This window comes from Copadichromis virginalis, linkage group LG7 (assembly GCF_057382275.1).
Source record: "Copadichromis virginalis isolate Kocher_CV1m ecotype Utaka linkage group LG7, C_Virginalis_male_GT1.1, whole genome shotgun sequence".
NCBI classification, from domain to species: Eukaryota; Metazoa; Chordata; class Actinopteri; order Cichliformes; family Cichlidae; genus Copadichromis; species Copadichromis virginalis.
The window spans coordinates 10,935,727-10,955,710 of record NC_140624.1 but is presented as its reverse complement, the minus strand read 5'-3'; the positions used below and the strand labels follow the sequence as shown (position 1 = coordinate 10,955,710).

The following is a 19,984-nucleotide window of genomic DNA, read 5'->3' as shown; positions in this document are numbered from 1 at the left end:
GAGCGGCGCTGCTTTCGTCTGTGCTGGATCGACGTACGTTCAAACCGATGAGGAAAAATATTCTATTTTTTTCTATTTTAAAAAAACCTTTTAGATGAGGATCGCTGTTGAGGTGGATTGTGCCCAAAAGCATACAGACATGTTCTCCTCACACCGAGACAGACATCAAATGTGTTCGCCCGCCTTTCTGTTTTAATGAAAAACACTTGCAAATTCAATGCAAATGAAAATCTATATTGATAAGCAATACCAGTAATAACAAAGATCATTTGAAGGCCTTGGAGTCATTACACAAGTCTAAGGTTTGGGAAATTTGACTAAATTCAAATGGGCTATGTATCTGAAAATGTCAGGGAAACATATTTCCCTTGTATGTTTTGTTCTTACAGGTTACTCTGTTACATTTATAAGAAACAAACATCTGACAAACTAAAATCAGTAAAAACATGAATGTGTATGAGCAAACAGAAACATTTCCAAACAGCATATAGCCACATTGCAAAAGCTTCAATTAACATTTTATCTCTCTCTCTCTCTCTCTCTCTCTCACACACACACACACACACACAATGTCTGGCCTAACGTTATGAAATGATAAAATAGTATACTGTCACGAACAAATTGCAGAAAATCCATGCTGGCACTAAAACAACTGATCCATCCACGATTTTGCTGGAGCTCATTCCAGCTGTGATAGGGTGAGAGGCGGACTTCACGTTGGACAGGTCGCCAGTCTATTCAGGGCCAACAGATAAAGACACAACAATTCACACCTGCGATCAATTTGGAATCACCAGTTAACCTAACACGCATGTTATTAACCATGGAGACACGAGGGGAACATGCAAACCACACATAAAAAGGCCCCAGCAGGTCGGTGGATTCAAACCCAGGACCTTCACGCTGTGAGGCCACGATGCACACCACACACAACAGATCTGTCACTGGTTTTTTTTTTTATTATTTCTATTGTGTGTATATATATATATACACACACACACACACACACTATCACGTCTTTTTTCAGGTTTTCGAGATTTTCATAAACAATTACTAGATGTACCAAACGAAGGCCATTTTTTTAGCAATGTCTTAAGTGACCAATCGAGGACAACCAAGAGAATCACAAATAAAATGTCAGTGCACTTAAATCTAACACAGGTAGAAAAAATAATTATAAAAAATTTATATTCATGACTTTCCTATTCCGATATGACCTAATAGTGCGGTTGCTTCACGCAACAGTGAGCTGACAGAAACCTATATTCATTTAAGCTTCTGTGGAAATTCAATCAAATATGAGAATCTACAGACTGTTTTATATATGGACTTTTTTGCAGGAAGACTAACATTTGTGGGGGAAAAAAAATGTACAATTGTAAAATAAGGACGAGATCAGCTCTGACAAACAAAGCTCAGAAAAGAAATAAAAGGGAAGAAAATAGATGCTATGGATCTTAAATTTAAATGCGGTGTTCACCTTTTAAAATATGGACGATCGACAGATTGCACATCCAGCGTGAAATTCACAATAGTATTATCATAACAATAGATTTCGGTGGCGAGGATGGACGGCCGGACTGGAAACAAAACCCTGCTTGGCTAAAGGTCTTCTGTGATTCTGTGACAGCAATGGATACAATAATTTAGCTTTAGCCTAAATATATATATTTTTGACTTTTTCCAGAGAATTTTTCTTTCCAGTAACATCAAGCCAGTGTGCCAAACTCGAGTCCACTGCTTCGACTAACCTGATCAATCCAAAAAAAAGAAAAGGATGAAATACCTTATTTCTCAGCCTATATCCAACCATATAATAGTTTTTTTTCTTTGTTGACCTAAGTATACATTTTAGATCTCTTCAAGGCCTTCAGTTTTTCACAGTTTTTAACTTTTACGAGCCAAATGATCGCAAACAGATTTAGTAAAATAGTGTAATTTAGGCGCATGGCATCATGCATACGTTTGGGCGTCTAACCTGTGCTTTATCAGGCACAAATGTCAACAAGATATCTCTAAAACAATCCTCGAGGGCCTTTTGGTGTGTTTGTACCAGTCTTCACAGTGAAGCACAGTGACAGCGTCGCGTTTTGCGGCAGGTTTTCCATTTTTGCACATTCGTAAAAAACGTCTGGATTAAATGTTTTTTGTTGATGTGGATTTTAGTTCGCCGTTTTTATACTTTACAGCATTCCGATGTGTGTTTTGGTAGAATTACATATTTAAAAAAAATTCTGCAAAACTGTTTCCTTTCTAGATATTTTAAATGGGTGGATTTGTTTCTTAGAATCCATCTAAATGGATACGCCTATTGGAATTTCCAGCAGCGACACACTAGTATAGAATAAAATGTAATGTTTCGGCTGTAATCTCATACTTTTAAAAAAATATTTTCCTCTCCTCGTCTTCTCCTTGCGTCCCCGGCAGCCTCTCCCCCCTCCCTCCGTCCTTCCTCCCTCTCGCTTCTCTCTCGCGGAATCCTATTGATCCAAACGGGCTAATTAGCGGTGTCTGCGCAATTACGCACATGCGCACTGGGCGTAATCTCAGCCATTTTTTGAAGGAAACTAATTAGCAGGAATAAAGAGCCAAGTGTTTTTCCTCCCACAGTGATCAGAACTCATTCTACCTCTGGAGCTCGCACAAACCCCTCCGTCCCCCCATCTTCTGTTTACTACAGCCTATATGTAGCTTTAATTACACTGTTGTTTGGTAACAACTTGGACCCCGCTGCTCTCTCTCCCTCTCCCCATTTTTTTCTCTTCCTGGCTCCGTAAAAACGCAGAGGATCATTCATAAGGAATGAGTGGACTCTCTGCGCGATTGTTTTCTGGACTACTACACATTCAGCGTGCGGAGCTTTGTACCAGAGTCGCTGCAGAAATGTAAGTGTGTCATTTGTTTACGATGTTAAAGGGAGCTGGAGGGACGCGACTCGGCGGTGGGGAGGAGGGGATGTTTGGTCAGTGTAGCCTCTAATTCTCACAAATCGAGCTTTTGTGCGTTAGGTCACCTGTTACTGGTTACTGATCACTCTCGGCTTTTGATGAATCGGGCTAGGATACACTGTAAACAAAGGCTGAAGTAGTGTGGGAGCTGATGGTTGGTCAGTGGCTTGACAACACAGAGACGGGGAGTGAACTATTCAAGCCACTGCCCCTCCGGTATTCTCCCAACAGCCCGGCTACTGTGGTCCCAGATTAATGCTAAAATACCAGTGCTTTTACCTTGAGACTGCGAGGAGGTCGTTGGCTTATGGTCCACCGAGTCTTCACGTATAAAAATCAGTATTTGTCCATATCCAACTGTGTTTATCCAGGTCCCACACGGGCAGACAAAAGGCATTTTCCTAAAGTATTGCTTCACAACTCTTCTCTCTGCCTGTTTCTCTCTCCTTCTCACACCCCTGCTCTCTCTTCTCCCTTGTAACACACACAAGCACACACTCGTGCACACACCCACACCCACACACCAGTCTAGGGAATCCGGGAATACACTTTTTGTTGTATATTTGCACATGATTTTTATGTTGCAACTTCTGTTGCGCCACAACTACAGCAATAGGCCTGTGCATGTTGGATTTCAGGTGTTACATGTGTGCTTAATTGACATCACCACAATTAGCAGCACAAAAAGAGGTACAGGCATATTAACAGACAGAGATGCACACACATGTGCACAGACAGACAGACAGACACACACACACACACACTGTTAAATGATGGCTTCCCGCACTTGATCGATGAAGAGCCAGGAATGCTTGTATAAATAGTTACATTGCCGATAGACCCAGGTTATTGATTGCAGTGTAAATGAAAATCTTTATCAGATTAGAGACTGTTCTCAGCTGCTGGCAGGCCTGCTTGGTCCCTCAGCATTCTCTGGCAGGACAGTGGACAGCAGCAGTGGGCAAGGGTCTGTGGCCTGTGACATAAACACAGTACATTAAAGCACTATCAGGGTGCCGATATGAGCCATATATCTTAAAGCTGCAGAGAGGGGGAGGGGGTGGCTACAGGAATGAGAGAGAGAAAAGGGGTGTTTAAGGAGGAGGAAGAGGGGGTTGGTTGGTTGAAGGAGAAGGTGAAAGGGTAGATTAAGGTCTCTCCTTGATTAAAAAAGGTCAGTAATGAGATTGTGGGACACACGCAGGCTAACAGAGATGTATCTGTCTTAGATGGCATTCATCTGTCATTCAGAAACTGACGAGGGGAGAAAACCTATCCATTTTTAAGGAAGTATCTATAGTGATACGTTTTTATATAAAGTGAATTAGATTCATTGTGAAATTTTATTGCTCTTTTTTATTTTATTCATTTATCTTAAAGTATGATAGAACGTTATAGGCCAGTACTAGCTTTATTTCAAAGTAATAATTACAAAAGTAAAGTCTTAAATATGTAGATTTAATAAGCTGTAATAAACTGTTTGAAGTATTCATTTTTCAGACATGCCTCTGCTGTGGATTACAAATGAATAATAAAGCTTCAGTTTAATAAAAGCAGGGATTTATTATTTATTACCCTCTAGTATTTATGTGCCTGGGTATTTCTGTAGCAACAGAGCTTACAGGGGATGGAAGCAATATAACAGACCCAGACTGTGAATAAGTCAAAATAAAATCCACGGCAATGCAACACCACAAGTAAAAACTGCTTCGAAAGTGACCACAGATTAGAATTTTTTTTCTTCACAAATTAGAATTAATACGCATCTAAAATCAGAAAAAAGAAAGAGATTCAAGTACATATTTAGCTGTGTTCACTTCTTGTTTTTGTGCTTAATGTGCAAAGTGTGTTCTCAGTGTAAAATTCGCTTGTGTGCTAGACGATGATCCCGTATCCTCATATTATTTGCGTCCTAGTGTGTGCAGCAGAAGATACAGAGACTGATACACAGGCTTTTAAATGTGTTCTTTTATCTGCTTTTATCTAAGTGTGGCAATTTAGACGAAGCCCTTTAGCTCAGAAGCATTCAGTTCTTTATTTAATCCTATCCCCTGAGGAATATTATAGACCTCCTGCGTAGCCTTTACCCGCATTCCTCTACCTAGTTTAGCGCTTGTGCTATTGATTTTCCCATTAAGGGCTAACGCTAACCCCTGGGTAACCAGCCTCTGGATTGCGCACTGTGAAGGCTCTATCGAACAGATGCTATCCAGGGACCCTAATCAATGCGTCCACTGTTATGCAATAATATTTACATGACATATGTTGTTCATTTTCTCCTCTCTTTTTTTATTTCACTCTTCTGTCTCTGCCTGTCCCGCTCTCTTCTTCTCTTCATCTGTAACTGAAACACACAGGTGGGGTAATGATGTGTGGCAGCTGTAGCCTCTGGTATGGACAGCGGTGAGGGAGGAGGAGGGGATGGAGGGGGAGGAGAGGAGAGAGATGCTGACCTCAGTCCCCAGGCTTTATCTCTTCCTCTCCTGACCCTGGCAGTCATTCCTGAGCAGGGGTCATCCTCTCATACCTCAGCCATGGCCCCTACCAAAGAGCCCCTGACCCTGCCTCAGCAGGAGGAGGAGGGCACAGAGCGGTCCCAGGCTAGAGAAGAGACCCAGGGAGGAGAGCAGAAAGAAGGAGGGCGACATTCACGGGAAAATGGAGTGCGTCAAAGGCAGGGGATGAAGGAAGACTTCGGGGAGGGATATTTGTCAGGGCAAAACAAGGAAGAAGGGGAGGTGCTTGTAGGTATAGGAGAGGCATCAGTTACAGGGGGCCTCCCAGCAGCCCTCAACAGAAGAGGCAGAAAGGAGGAGAAGGAAGAGGAGGAGGCCATCTCAAACCAAAGCCAAACCAAATCCAAATGTTCTTTATTACCTCAACAGAGCCAGCACAGCTCTTCTTCCAGCACTGCAAAGGCCAGTGGCACACTCGACAGCAAAATAGCCGCCTCTCCAAAGCCCTCTCCCACTCCTTCCCCCTCTCCAAAGCCCTCCCCCTTTTTTCCCATTTCTCCAAAGCACTTCAGTTGTCCGTCCTCCTCTTCTGCCGTGCTGAGCGAGACAGAGGTAAAAGACATTAAGGGAAATCAGGGCTGGATTTCTGGGTTTCCTCAGAGCTTTAGATCCCAGCAGTCTTCTCTGGCTTTTCCACTGGCAGGTACAGAGCCTGCCAGTACACCTGCTGAGGATGATGGTCTGGCAGGGGTTCCTCATTCTTCCATTTCCAATGGAGATGGTGCCAAAGCTCCAGAACCAAATGACAGCCAGCTAGACACCGAGGTGGATGATGAGAGAGACAAAGAAAGAGAACAGAAAGAAGCTGTCCTTAAAAACCACAACCAAGACCTCTCTCCTACTTCACTGACTGGTCACATGACTATAATGCACTCACGTAATTCCTGCAAAACCCTGAAATGCCCCAAATGTAACTGGCACTACAAGTCTCAGCATACGCTGCAAGTCCACATGAAGGAAAAACATCCAGAGACAGGAGGCCAGTGTGTGTGTGGCACATCTGAGGGAAAGTGTGTGTGTGGTGGTTCAACACGAGGTGTGTGTGTATACTGCAGGTCGGGGAAACCCCATCCACGTTTAGCCCGGGGTGAAACCTACGCCTGCGGCTACAAACCCTACCGCTGTGAGGTGTGTGACTATGCTACCTCATCGAAAGGCAATCTCAGCATACACATGCAGTCAGACAAACACCTTAATAATGTTCAAAATGGGGGAAACTTGAACGGCCACATGCACACTTCTCATATTACTAACAGCAGCAGCTCCTCCAATGGTCACGAAGTGGATGAGCAGCCATACAGCAAGCTGACACTCTCTATCCCCACACCTACTACCCAGCCTGCCAAGCTCACTCCACCTGCACACTCCCACTCTCATGGTAAGCGGTGGCGATGCGACGTGTGCGACTATGAGACCAGCATTGCCCGCAACCTGCGCATACACACCACCAGCGAGAAACACACACATAACATGCTACGGCTCCAGAGAGGTTACTATCTGTCTCACTGCAGGAGCCTTGCCCCACAGCTTAAACACCTGCAAAACACAGGTGAGTGATGTGTCACAACTGTCACTGTTATCCAGCATTGAAGTTTAAAAATGTGTAAATTGTAATTTGTGCTTTCTCTCTGCCGCAGGTGCCGAGCTTTCACTGAACATGCGGCTAACCAGTCAACAAGTCGCAGAACAGCCAGTTACCCTTGGGTCTACACTGACTCCATCTCCCTCCCCTTCCCCGTCTCCCCCTCCAGCTCCATCTCTGTCCCCCACTGGACCCCTTTCCCAGGGTGTCTTCCAATGCCTTGTCTGCTCCTGCTTTTCGTCCGACAGCTTAGAGTCTGTGGAGCAGCACCTGAATGCTCCCCGTTCCTTGCCCCAGTCTGAGTGGTGCTCCCTAGTTGCCGGTGGTTGCCACTGCAGGCTGTGTGGTTACACCACCCCGCTGAGGGCTAACTTCTCCTTACACTGTCAGACCGACAGACACCGCACCCGTTACCAGCTTGCTGCTCACCTCCAGGAGGGGGGAGACAGGGGTCAGGAGGGGGCTGCCCTCATTGCTAAGGGCAACCCCATCCAGCTGAGGTGCAACCTGTGTGACTACGTGACCAGCAGCTTGGAGAAGCTCAGAGGGCATTCCCTCAGTTCACACCACGAGGCGAGCGTCCGGGTTTACAGAGTAAGTACACAAAACCACACCTTGTCATACTCCAGAACAAAAACCCTTGCGTCTTAGGAATGGCAAGCTACACTTTAAGTATAAAGTGTAATGTTATTAAAAAAGATTGAGGAACCTTTGCGAGCTCATAATATTGTTTTGCTTTGTCTCCTTTTCACTATGTTATTAGTTCCTGCAGCAGTATGATGGTGAAGTCGATGGAGGTTCGTGGCTGTTCCATTGTCTTTTATGCAACCACTCCTCCTCTTCTAAACTCCAAGTACTGAAACACAGTCAAACCCCAACCCATCAACAGCGGGAAGGGCTACTACAGCTGCAGCCAATGGGTGGAGAGGAGCTGGCAGCCATTTTTACCATTAGGAAGAGCCCTGATGGTGTCACGGGTGAGAATATGAACTGTGTGTGGGTGTATTCTAATTCATGTTTCATGTGGTTGCTGACAACGGAGAGCGGACTCGGGATTAAGATGAAAAGAGCGAGAAAATGAGTAATGGCTTTTGCTGAGATATTGATCAAGCAAAGTGATTAGTCGATACACATCCTTGTTATATCCCCAATCACCCCTGACAACAGCTAACTAGCACCTGCTAATCAATGGACCAATACAAATCCCCAGGACGAGAACTGTGGGAGGCAGAGGCTAGCTCCTACTCTGCAGCCACATGCAAGATAAAACAGTAATATGCTGTCTGGAGTGCGCACCTAAAATGACTAGTCCAACACTTTATTTGTAAATTTAATCTATCCGATGATTTGCCTCTGTGTAGATTAAGACTTATTGAGATGAACCGATGTGTTGTAAGTCCATATTACCCTTACTCCACCTCTGAGGAGAATCTAATGTAGAATCAATACTTGATCAATAGTGTATGGAGGCAAGCAAGAAGAATGAAGTGTGCCCCACTGAAATTGCTCTTTTTGAATGATGTTACCTAGCGAATAATATAAACTACAATTAGCTTGATAGTTTGCAGGAACATAAAGTATGAAACACTGTGTTTGTAGGACATAATTACTTGTCTTGTTGTCTCCCAGGAGAGCTCAGTGAAGATATGGAAACTTCCAGCGAGTCTTGCTCTGGTCCTTTGGACACAACCAAAGACACATGTAACTTGGGGGCAAAGAAGATTTCTGCAGAGACAGGTATTGCTGCTTACATCAGTTCTACAGCATACTAATTGTTAAACATGATGCTAGTATGACAATGTATTTTGTTGTAATTATATTCATATTCATTTTTACTTTTAGAAAAAAATAGAGTGGAGGAAGGAGAAAAGAAGGAGTCAGTGCCCTCAGTCAAGCGTCCGTCATCTGGATGCACGGAAATGGAAAACACCATCTTAACCAAACGCCCTAGAACACACCAGCAAAATGAGAACCAGCAGGTGACACACTTTTAAATTATTCAAATATGAATAAGTGAATACAGAATGTACCGCTGGACATAACAAATTAAAAGCCCGCGCATTTCCTTGCGTGATCTGTGCCACCTTCAGATTCACACTTCTCTCCCTTCTATATTTTTCTCCCTTCCCTTTCCTCTCTTTCAGACTGTCCAGTGCCCTTTGTGCCAGGTTAAACTCCCATACACCCAACTTCGACAGCACCTCACACATGTGCACAGTGTGGCGCAGGACTGTGTAGACAAGCTCATCAGCACAGTAAGTGCATGCAACTGTGTATTTGCTGTATTTGCGTTTGTCGGGAAGCAAAAGAAAATGTGAGGGCAAGCGATGGGGGATGGGGCAGAGTGAAATGTAGGGAGACAATTCCATTAAGAAGGCACCAGAGAGAAAGGCAACGCTTTTTTTTTAATGCATGTTTAAGTAGCTCCCCGCTATCATCTTTGATGCAGCCGTGCATTCTGTGTGTATGTGTATGCGCGTCTCTTAGAGTGGAAGAGAGAGGGTTTGACTGAGTGAGTGAGGGAAAAGCCAGTCTTTCTATAATGCATGTTTAAGTAGCCCTCTATTACCAGAAGTGCAGTCAAGCTAAAAAGGGGCCCCCCTGCTTTTTACTGTGTCTCTCCAACTAACAATGACCGGTCATCTATCCACATCACCATCCGCCATCTCCTTGGCCTGTATGCTAAGTGGCCTTTGTCTCTTGCTCTCTTCCCTCCACTTCACTGACTGCTTTTCACCCTTTTTCCCCTCTGCTGCCCTCCCTCCCTCCCCCCTCCAGCTACTCCTATCATTCCTATTCTGCAATTTCTGGCGTTGCCCCTCCCTTTCTGTCTCTCCCAAGCTCTCTCTCAATTTCTTATGCGTTACCCCTCCCTCACTCACTGTCTTTCTCCAAAGCAGTTTTTTTTTTGTTCATTGCCCCATACTTCCTCCCTCCCTCTCCCTGCTCGCTCTTTTTCAAATCCTACACCCCTTAGTCTCCCCCTAGTCCTCCCTCCTTCCTTCCCCCCTACCCCTCCCTCACTCTCTCTGATAGTAATTGAGGTTCATTAATTCAGACTGAGGTGATGATGGCCATTATGTACCTTGCTTTCCAATTACGCTCTCTAGATTAAGCCTGACCTTCAGTTTTCTCTGCAGTGTGTGTGTGTGCGCGCGCGTGCATGTGTGTGTGTGTGCAGTTGTTCTTCCCTTTTGCTCTTATGAAGCTGTTATGCAGAGAAAACTCTTGTCATGTAAATCTCATCTTTAGCTGTCTGTCCTTTCCTTTGGGTGGCTAGCTGTTCGGGTAGATATAGTATTTGCTCTTATTGCTTGAAGCTGTGGGGACGGAGGTTTTCTATATGAAGAATGATTTTAAATAAATTCATTATTCAGCTCAGTAAAGTTTTATTAAACCCTTGGGGCATGTTGGAGGGCGTCGCATGAACTGAAGGGCAGACCCACATATCTCAACCATGTATACTTATTAAGAAATTGATGTGCCTTGCTGCTTAGACTGCTGTGCAGGCAGGTGCAAGATGTAACGATACACTTTAATGTTTTATGATATCAGTAAGGGGAGTGCAGGCACTCTGTGTTTATACATCTTGAGATTTGCTTGCTATTATCCTCTACAATTAAGCATGTTTTATTCATAATGTAGGATTAGGAAAACACTGGGAATACCCCAGCTTTCTTTTATTCCGAATTGGTGAAACAAACCTTAGTGAGAAAATTTAACAAAGGAAAAAAAAAAAAAGACCAAAACTGACAGCCCGTTACATTTTCTTTCTTCCAGGTCGCAACACCCATGGAACAACCGCAGCCTCAGCTGGAGACAGAACTACAGGCAGATTCTCTCACAGATGATATTCAGAAAAATAAAACCACCAAGAATAGCAATGCAAATAGCTCCCATGCTGCAGATTCCTGCGCTTCAACCAATTCTCAGAAAAACAAAGGTTGGTGTAAAGTGCCAAACTGATACCAGTTTACTAATTAAAGAAGCAACAATAGCACACCATGCTACTTTTATTTGCCCTGCTCACAGCCATTATATCTGTACATTTTATAGGCATTTCAGTGGAGAGCACTGAGGGAGACGTAGCCGCACCCAAAGATGTCACAGCTCTTCTCACCCCACCCCTAGAAGACAACACCACTCACCCTTCCAATGGCAGATTGGCTCCCCAATCCCCGACTCAGATCCCCCCATCCTCGCCTCCCACCTCACCACCCGGTGACCCCCCTCCCCTTTCTGATCGTCATGGTTACCGGTTCCGTTGCAGCAGGTGCAGCTTGGCGTTCCCCACTCAGGAGAAGCTCCAGCTGCATTGGCAGTACCATGCCATGAGGGCGGCGACAGAGTGCCCCCTCTGTTCTAGACAATGCCGCAGTCAGGAGGCCTTGCAGAGACACATGCAGAACACTCACTCACAGCTGGACAGCACACAGGGACAGAATACGCTATGGCCACCTCATACTGTGCAATACACGGAGAATAACAAGAATTCAGCTCAACAAGATCTTAGTTTATCACCCCAAGTGGGTCAAGAAGCAGGAGAGGGAGAGGATGAAGACATAGATGAAGGAGCAATAAGCATGGAGGGAAAAGATGAACAAAAAGATGTTAAAAATAAGGAGAAAGGCATGGTTTCTGAAGTGGATGGAGGTGAGGAGGATTTAACTGAGCCAGAGAAAGGGCCACATGAGGAGATCTTATCAGAACTTGGTTCCAGCTCTCTTGTCAAAAAGAGCTCTAACCCCACAATGGACCGTTATCTGGATCCATCCAGGCCCTATAAGTGCACCACATGTTCTGAATCTTTTACTCAGAAAACGATCCTTCTGGTCCATTACAACTCCGTGTCCCATCTCCACCGGGCCAGACGAGCCCTGCAGGAAACTGGCACTAGTGTTGCTGCTCCAGAGGCTCCCCGCGGCCCAGATCCTAGACCATACCGCTGCCGATTGTGTGGAGTGGGCTATAGCCAGAGTTCCACACTGGATATACACCTTCGATCAGTCCTTCATCAGACTAGAGCGCGTGCCGCTCAGAATCCCACATCACAGACGCCTGCATCTACTGTAGCTGTTCCACAGTCTGTCCCCACTACAGCTACTCAGGCCGCTACCACTAGAGAAGAAACACTGAAGAGTTTGCCTTTCACCAAGAGGCCAGATGGCATGAGCTCGTCAAATTCTTCATTAGCTGGTTCTGGCTTAGTAGCTGACGCCCAGCCGATCCTGTCCAACCCAACAGAGAGCCCGCAGGCTAAAAAGCGAGTGTCAGATCTTCTAGCTTCAAGAAACCAGCTAATGCTAATACAACAGCAGCAGATAGCCCAGGCACAGGTCCAAGCTCAGTTACAGCAGCACACAGCTTTGCTCCAGTCTCAAGTTATGCAGCACCTTCCCTTAGGGCCAGAGAATCTCCTTAAACAACACTTCTCCCTGACCCCAGACAATTTGCTTTCTCTTCAGCAGCAACTTCTTCTGCCCTTTTACATGTCTGGAGAAATGAAGCTCAACCCAGAGTTCATTATTAGTAGCCCAGAATGTAGCCACTTGATATCTGCCAGCTCTATCCTGAAAGAGCAGGTTAAGACAGAGGCTAAAAGGGAGACTCAAACAGATGAGAAACAAACCCAGAAACAAAGTTCAAGTTCAGTTAATACCCAACCAAAGGATCTTTCACAGTGTGAAGCAAAGGTTGATGCAGTCTGCAGTGACCCCCCTACTAACCAGACAGAAAAAGAAAACAGCAATTCTAGTTTTGAGGAAGAAAAACGAGAAATGCATGCTCCTGTTGTTAAAAATGAGAGTCGGGAGGAGGAAGCCGTTTCCTCCTCATTTCATCTACTTGGATTGCAGTGTCCTCCTCCCAGAGTGCCCTATGCTGCTGTGAATGGGGAGCCTCTCAGAGCCCTTCTGCAGAGTTATGGCTATGAGTTAGCACTGCAGTATATACAGAGTAGACACAAGCACCAGCAGCAGACAGCCACTCAAAAAATACCAGATAAGCAAGAGTTTTCTGATATAAACAAGATCGAAGTATGCTCAGAAGAGGAAAGAGATCTATTTTGTAAACTACAGGCTGGAAAGATTGAGCGCTGTGATAAAGGAGTGGAAGGCAATGGAAACATAGAAAGGTTGACAGAAGAGAAAAGTGAGGACAGAGGCAAAGAATCGACTAATAAAGAGAAGAAATGCTGTGAAAGAGGGAAGAAGTGTAGAGACTGTGGCAAGTTCTTTTCAGATGCATTGATTTTAAAAAGCCACCAGGAGTATATTCACAGAATGCTGTTCCCCACTGCTGTCCTGGAGAGGTTTTCCAGAGAATACAGGCTTCAGTATGACCAGATGTACCCACTTACACAACCTAAATCTGAAGAGGATTCAGTTCCACCTCCAGCTCCAGCTCCTGCTTCAGCTGCATGCTCAGAATCAGAACAAGCACCAGAACCAATGAAGGCTCAAGTTAAAACCCTTGAATCTTCACCAGGTTCAGAACCCATGAATAAAGCAGATTCTACAGCTTCAGACCTAACAGTAACTGCCCCTTCAGCTTCTCCTGCTTCTCCTGGTCAACCTCTAGATTTTTCACAGCACGAGACACCCATCCAGATCTCAACCACACCTGCTGCCCCTATTTCCCAGAACACTCCCCCTTTACCTCTTCCCTTACCCAAAATACCTATGCTCCCTCTTTCCTTGCCTCAACTTTCTATACCACCACTACCCCTACCAAAGCTTCCTCTACCACCAATTCCTTTTCCCATGGAGCTACCGCTCCTCCCTCCTGTTGTGATGCAGTCTGTGGCTCTTCAGCCCCAGCCTTGGTTAGACTCGAGTGTAAACCCTGAGCTGGCAAAACTCTACCAGTCTCAGCTTAACCCTGCACTGCTGGGGCAACAACCACAGCTTAGCCCAGCTTTGTTAGCTCAGCAGTCACAGCTGAGCCCAGCTTTGTTAGGTCAGCCTCCACAGCTCAATCCTGCATTGCTTGGCCAACCATCCCAACCCAGCCCTATCCAAGCAGGACAGCAAAGTCAAGTCAGCCCAACAATACCTGAACAGCAGCAGGGGAAGAGAACCCGAACACGCATCTCTGAAGAACAACTAGCTGTTCTAAAGAAACACTTCAATATTAACAGTCTCCCTAATGATGAAGAGATCAACAAGATGTCTGCTTCGTCCGGTCTGCCTCACAAAGTCATCAAACACTGGTTCCGCAACACCTTATTTAAAGAGCGCCAGCGAGACAAGGATTCTCCTTATAATTTTAATAATCCCCCAACCACAGCCCTGGAGGACTCCAGAGAGGATATAGCACAAAACCAGTCTTTGGCGCTTTCCCCATGTTCACTGTCCCCTGGGTTCCCACACAACGCTTCCCCACAGCCTCAGACAACAGACCTGCATAGAGGAGAACACCATAGGGGCCGACGCTCTTCACGAACCCGCTTTACGGAGCAGCAGCTGGAAACCCTGCAGGGGGTGTTTGAGGCCACTCCCTACCCCAGAGAGGAAGAATATGACAGGTTGTCTGCTCTGTTATCTCTCCCTAACAGGGTCATTGTTGTGTGGTTCCAAAATGCCAGGCAGAGAGCCCGCAAAAATCAAGACCGAGGCACTGATGATGGATTAGAGGTGAAGTTTGACAACATACACAAGCAGCGAAATGGCTGCTATCAGAATGATGATAATAATCAGGATAATAGCTATGAGGATGAAGGACAAGGTGACTCTCAGAATGAAAACTCCATGGATCTGACGTATGAGTATTACACCCAACCTGACTCACCTGCCCTTGATTCTTCTACTCACTGCACAGAAAGTGAGCATGCTGTAGCCAAAGGTGAACCGACACCTGCTCAAAAGAAGCAAGAAGATAAAATAAGTTCACCTCGAACTAACATAAATGCAGCTCCTGATAATACTGAAAAAAGAATTTCAGATGCAGAAATCCAGCTTAAAGAAACTATTCCAGCCATGAAAACAGGGTTTTCTCTACAACCTGAGACCAAATTGCCAACAGAAGGTACTCTAGAAAGATCCCAGCCTCTTGCTACTTCCTCTTTACAGAAAACAGTACACACTACATCTCATCCAGACCAAGTGAATACACACAACCCTCCTTCAGATCAAGCTGTTGAAAAGGCTCCTGAGACATCACCCAGCCTCCCTTCTGCTCTAGAGTCTGAAACAAGTCACAATGATACTGCAGCTTGCCCATCCACTGAAACCCATCAGCAAACCCAGCTCCAAACCCAGGCTCAATTCCAGTGCAATCTTTGTCCAGCATCCTTGCCATCATTCCAGCTGTGGCAGGAACATCAGACCAGACACCTCCTAGCAGCTCAATCCCAGGTGCAACTCCTCCACTCCAGCTTCACAGACCGAACCATGCCTTATATGATGCTTCACCCCAACCATCCCTTAATGGCGAGCCAAATGCTTTCCCAGATACACTCAAATCCCACACTTCCCATGATTTCGCACTTAAACAACATACAAATGAAGAACACACTCTCTGATCACTCTAGTAACACACTTACAAATCCCCTGACAACCATAAAGCAGGGTACAGCGCATATATCAGAGGCCGGTTTTGAGGGCCAAAGGGGCAGCAGAGAGGTCGAGGAGGAGCACAGAAGAGATAAACGTCAGAGAACCACCATCACTCCAGAACAACTTGAAGTGTTGTATCAGCGCTACAGCTTGGATTCTAACCCCACCAGAGGAGTCCTCGAAAGCATTGCACGCGATGTTGGTCTCACGAGACGAGTGGTTCAGGTACTGAATAGATGAGAAGACAGTGATGATAATTTTGTGGTGTTGGTTCAGCTGAATTTTAAAGCACATGTCTTCCTTCCTTTCACAGGTTTGGTTTCAGAATACCAGAGCGAGAGAGAGAAAAGGGCAGTTCCGGTCAATGGGGCCAGGATCCAGTTTCAGCTTGGGTTTGAATCACTTGCGATGCCCATTCTGCAGGGCTCTCTTCAAGGTGAAAAGTGCTCTAGATGCACACATGAGGTCACGCCACTGGGCAGAGGCTGAAAGAGCAGGCTTCAACTTAACAATGAGCAATGGATCCAGTGGGCAGTCTGGGATGGCTATGTCTGTCATGGACAGACCAGGTCCATCGATATCCTCCAGCCCAATCCCAAACCACGGCCATGTCATCAGCAACCGAGAGTCAAGTATGAAGTTACCCCTAACTACTTTGCCTTCAACCACTCATCTAAACAACCCCGAGGAGGATGATGACTATGAGGAAGATGATGAGGAATACCCGTGTGAGGAGGGTTCCAGTATGGCTGACCAAGGGTCTCTTAGTCCTGAAGGATCTGTGGGTCCAAGCTCAGACTGGGGTGAGACACAAACTTTGCAGCAGCAGCACCATCAACAACAGCAGCGCCAAAGGACACAGATGAGCCACTTCCAGTTACTCCAGCTGAAAGACTTTTACAGAAGCCATCGCACACCCAACCGACAAGAGTGTGAGACACTGGGCCAGGAACTGGGTCTGCCTCACCGTGTGGTGCAGGTAATTGTTTTTAAGTATTTAAGATTAAAAAAAAAAAAAAAAAAGAGGAAAAATCTTTAAAATGATATTTGATGATTGTTGACATTTGTTTTGTTTAAATATTCTTTGAAGGTTTGGTTCCAAAATGCCAGAGCTAAGGAGAAGAGGGCCAGGAGCCTGAGCTCTGACTCTGCTGAGAGGGAGAATGCTGAGCTCTCGGCGGGAACAGGGGAGAGAGACAGAGCTTAGAGAGGCGGACTGCTTCCTTCAACTACGTTCGCACCAAAACCCCTCCTGCAGTTGCCATCTTACTCCAAACAAACACCATGTCCAGTTGCTGCCATCCCTCTAACACGAACGCCCCAAAGAAGCCGAGTTGCAGTGGCCCAAAGACAAACTCTCTCAGCCAAAAGTAGGAGAGAGCACAAACCACGTCCTGTCAACCACAGCTTTCCAGTCTTCATTTTTTCCTTCAACTCTTGCCCAAGTCTGTTCTTTCTAAAAAGAGCTTCTCTCCTTATTCAGTCAGACACCTTACTACAACCAAACTCCACCTTGATAAAAACCAACCAGATGCCACAGAGGCCAAAGAGCATTCTCAAAGTATGTGACCTCACTGCCCAGCTAGACCTGCAGTCTACCTCTCAGTCTGCACGACAGACTCACAGTGGGCCCTCCACCAGACCAGTGCTAGATGACTAGCTGTGTAGCATGTAGTGCCAGTCTGTACGAGGCTGGAACAAAAAAATGTCAAAGAGATTTTAGTGTAAATAGAGAGCTCCAAAAAATTAACTTGAAGAAAAAACGGTTAGAAGTGGAAGAAGAAAAAGAAGAGGAAAAAAAAAACTGAATTGTATCCTTGAAATACACAGGGATATTAGCATAGAGCTTTTGTAAAGACTGACTCAGATTCCAAAGCTCATAACCAAAATTTTACATGTCTGTGGATTTCGTTTGAACACGTTTGTTTTCAATAACAAACTGCAGAGCTGACGTCTGTACGGTGAAGGGGTGAGATCTGCAGCTGGCATAGGTAAGCCGAGTACCAATAGACTGACCCGGTGCTAGAATGCAGCTTCACCCTCCAAAAGCCAATGATGAGTCTTCTGTTGTACATGTACTCCTTCTATGTTCCTTTAGTGGATAACAGCCCAAATAGCACAGAAAGTAAAGGCCAGTTTGTCCCAAAAGGGACAAACTATTTTTTTATAGCACTCAACCATTAAACTGTATATGAAAACTTTAACCAAACTCGAATTTACGTTGTGTGTGTTTAGTCATAGTTTCTTAATATAAATCTTATGGATTGAGATAAACTGTCTTGCTTCGATATAATAGTGTCATGATTATGAAAAGATTATGACAGCTTTGATATGTTCAGGCGAGGTGACTTACTGCCTTTCCGTTCTATTTGAATATACCAATGGCTTACCAATGTTATGTGATTAATGTAAAGCTTTCTATGCTCAGGTCAACAGCTCAACATGGCTCTGCTTCAAATGTGATCTTAATACTGGACTTTTCTGTTTTTAAAACAGAAGAGACACGGTTTAACCATGGACTAAGTATTAAAGGATATCTTTAAAAAAAAAGAAGAAAAAAAACATCTCTGTATTTCAAAGATCTGAGCTTTTCACCTCTGAGTAATAGATTGTTACAAAAAAAAGAACCTTATTGAAACTAAAGTGTTTAATAGCGTGAGGGGTAAATGTACAGTATTTAGCTTTTGTATGGTTGACTCGAGACTTCATTGGATGTTTGAGACATAGCTCTCTTTTCCACTTACAGAAAGAGAGCTACTGCGCAAAGCTGAGAAAAAACTTCGGATGTTATTGATGTTATTTTTGTACACTTAATTTATTTTCCCTTCTTTTCTCCCTCCCCACCTACCCACTTTCCGCTTTTTCTCACTACCTTTCTTCCTCTGTTCATTTGCAACCAGTCCTTATTCTATCTGTAATAATGATAATATAACAATAATAGCTAAACAATAATTAATGCTTTAAGACAAAAATCCAAAGACGTGATAATACTTTAACCATATGACCTACAAAAAAATAAGCGCTACTGTTTACTTGACGATGTATTGCTGTTTTTAAAGAAGGAAGGAGTCCCTGTATCTAAGCTACTGTTTTCTGCCTCTCATAAGCACACTGGAGACTGTAACCAAAACCCCAAACTAGAGCCATGGCAGTCTGTAATATAGCGGTTGAAGAGTTTTACTTCTCTTGAGAAATGTTGCAGTTTATTTTTCTTTTATACCATAGTGTTGAACTTCAGCCCTTAAGGATGTCCAGTTTGCTGCTAATGTACTGTAGTTTCTAACGATACTGTAGAAAGATGCATGCTCTGATCGCTTTACCACTAGGCTTTAATGACTACAAACTGTAATGATACCTGTGATGCTGTTGATAAACTGCTCCTCTTTTATTCTGTTCAGAAACAAATGGATATGTGGGGCTCAATTCCATCAAGTTTTTTTTTTTTACAGTATCATAATAATTACCCTTTCTCAGAAAACAGAAATGGCTTTCGTAATATCAGAATTTTTTTTTCTTTTCTATTTTTTTTGTTAAAGCTTCCAGTCTGAGAGAAACCCTCCGGGGGCATTTACTTCTCAATGCTTAAGGAGATACTGCAGTTCTTTGAAGGAGTTCAGCCCCAAACCCTCTACTGGTTGATGTCTTTCTGTGTTGCAATGTCTCTTGTCCATTTGTCCAGCTTAAACAGCTTTGCTAAACTCAGACTGACATCACAGCCGACTTTCCAAAGGATGTGGACTGACTAACTCTGTCATGTTTCGTTCTTAACTAACCAATGTTTACGACAATACCAATGAGCTTTCTTCTGTACAGAAATGTGCATTCCAAATACCACAAAGGCAGTTTTTTTAAAAATATACTGATTATTTTCAGATTTAATTTCTCTCGTATTCTCTTGATCTTAGTGACTGTAAGATGTACATATTGGAGTACTCTATGGTGAAGAGACTCTGTTATCCTTACTGTAGGTAAAACAGTTCTTTTCATTTTTTTTTCCTGGATATGTTGTTGCCATAGTGATGACCAAAAAGATACCTGTGATGTGCACCTGTCCTTATGTCCTGCTCCAGTGGTTTAGTGTGTCTCTATACTCTCCCTACCCCAGTTGTGCTGGTGTGTGTTTCTCTTCCTTTCCCTCCCCGTACTCCACTGAGCTAAATAAAGTCTGCTTTGGTGCACGCTCTGGTCTCATCCTTTTGGTGTAGCCGAGAGAAGCCATTTTGTGAATGTTGTGGTATGCGAGGGTGTCTGCTTGTTACATGCGTGTTTCATATTCCAGGGTGTATGTTCGGCGGCGGTGTGCGTCTGGCTTGGGAGGCTTTTGATGTGCAACCGTGTGTGCGTAACACGGCCAAGTGTGGAAGGCGTTTGGTGAATGGAGCC

General features: G+C 44.5%; 1 protein-coding gene and 1 long non-coding RNA gene across 2 annotated transcripts in view; one reads left to right on the top strand and one right to left on the bottom strand.

Moving 5' to 3' along the window:
• Positions 1–2,499: 2,499 nt before the first annotated feature.
• Positions 2,500–19,781, top strand: LOC146704496 (zinc finger homeobox protein 3-like). Its single transcript, XM_085461669.1, has 11 exons — positions 2,500–2,885; positions 5,306–7,013; positions 7,102–7,640; positions 7,810–8,023; positions 8,676–8,783; positions 8,889–9,025; positions 9,191–9,301; positions 10,827–10,989; positions 11,103–15,826; positions 15,915–16,580; positions 16,692–19,781. The coding sequence occupies exons 2-11, from the start codon at positions 5,342–5,344 to the stop codon at positions 16,806–16,808; spliced, it is 8,451 nt and encodes a 2,816-aa protein (XP_085317795.1). The 5' UTR covers positions 2,500–2,885; positions 5,306–5,341; the 3' UTR covers positions 16,809–19,781.
• The window catches only part of LOC146704495 (uncharacterized), a 23,189-nt gene continuing 9,313 nt past the window's right edge, over positions 6,109–19,984 (bottom strand). Inside the window, exons 3-4 of the long non-coding RNA XR_014921175.1 lie at positions 8,657–8,723; positions 6,109–6,217 (exon numbers count right to left, since the gene is read on the bottom strand). This is a non-coding gene — a long non-coding RNA (uncharacterized LOC146704495). The remainder of the gene's footprint in view (positions 6,218–8,656; positions 8,724–19,984) is intronic.

Excerpts from the sequence above, each read along its gene's own strand:
- LOC146704496 (XM_085461669.1), top strand. The coding sequence starts at position 5,342 with ATGGACAGCGGTGAGGGAGGAGGAGGGGATGGAGGGGGAGGAGAGGAG. Across the intron at positions 9,026-9,190 it reads AGCAAAATGAGAACCAGCAG|ACTGTCCAGTGCCCTTTGTG; the intron begins GTGACACACTTT and ends CCTCTCTTTCAG. Across the intron at positions 15,827-15,914 it reads TCACGAGACGAGTGGTTCAG|GTTTGGTTTCAGAATACCAG; the intron begins GTACTGAATAGA and ends TTCCTTTCACAG.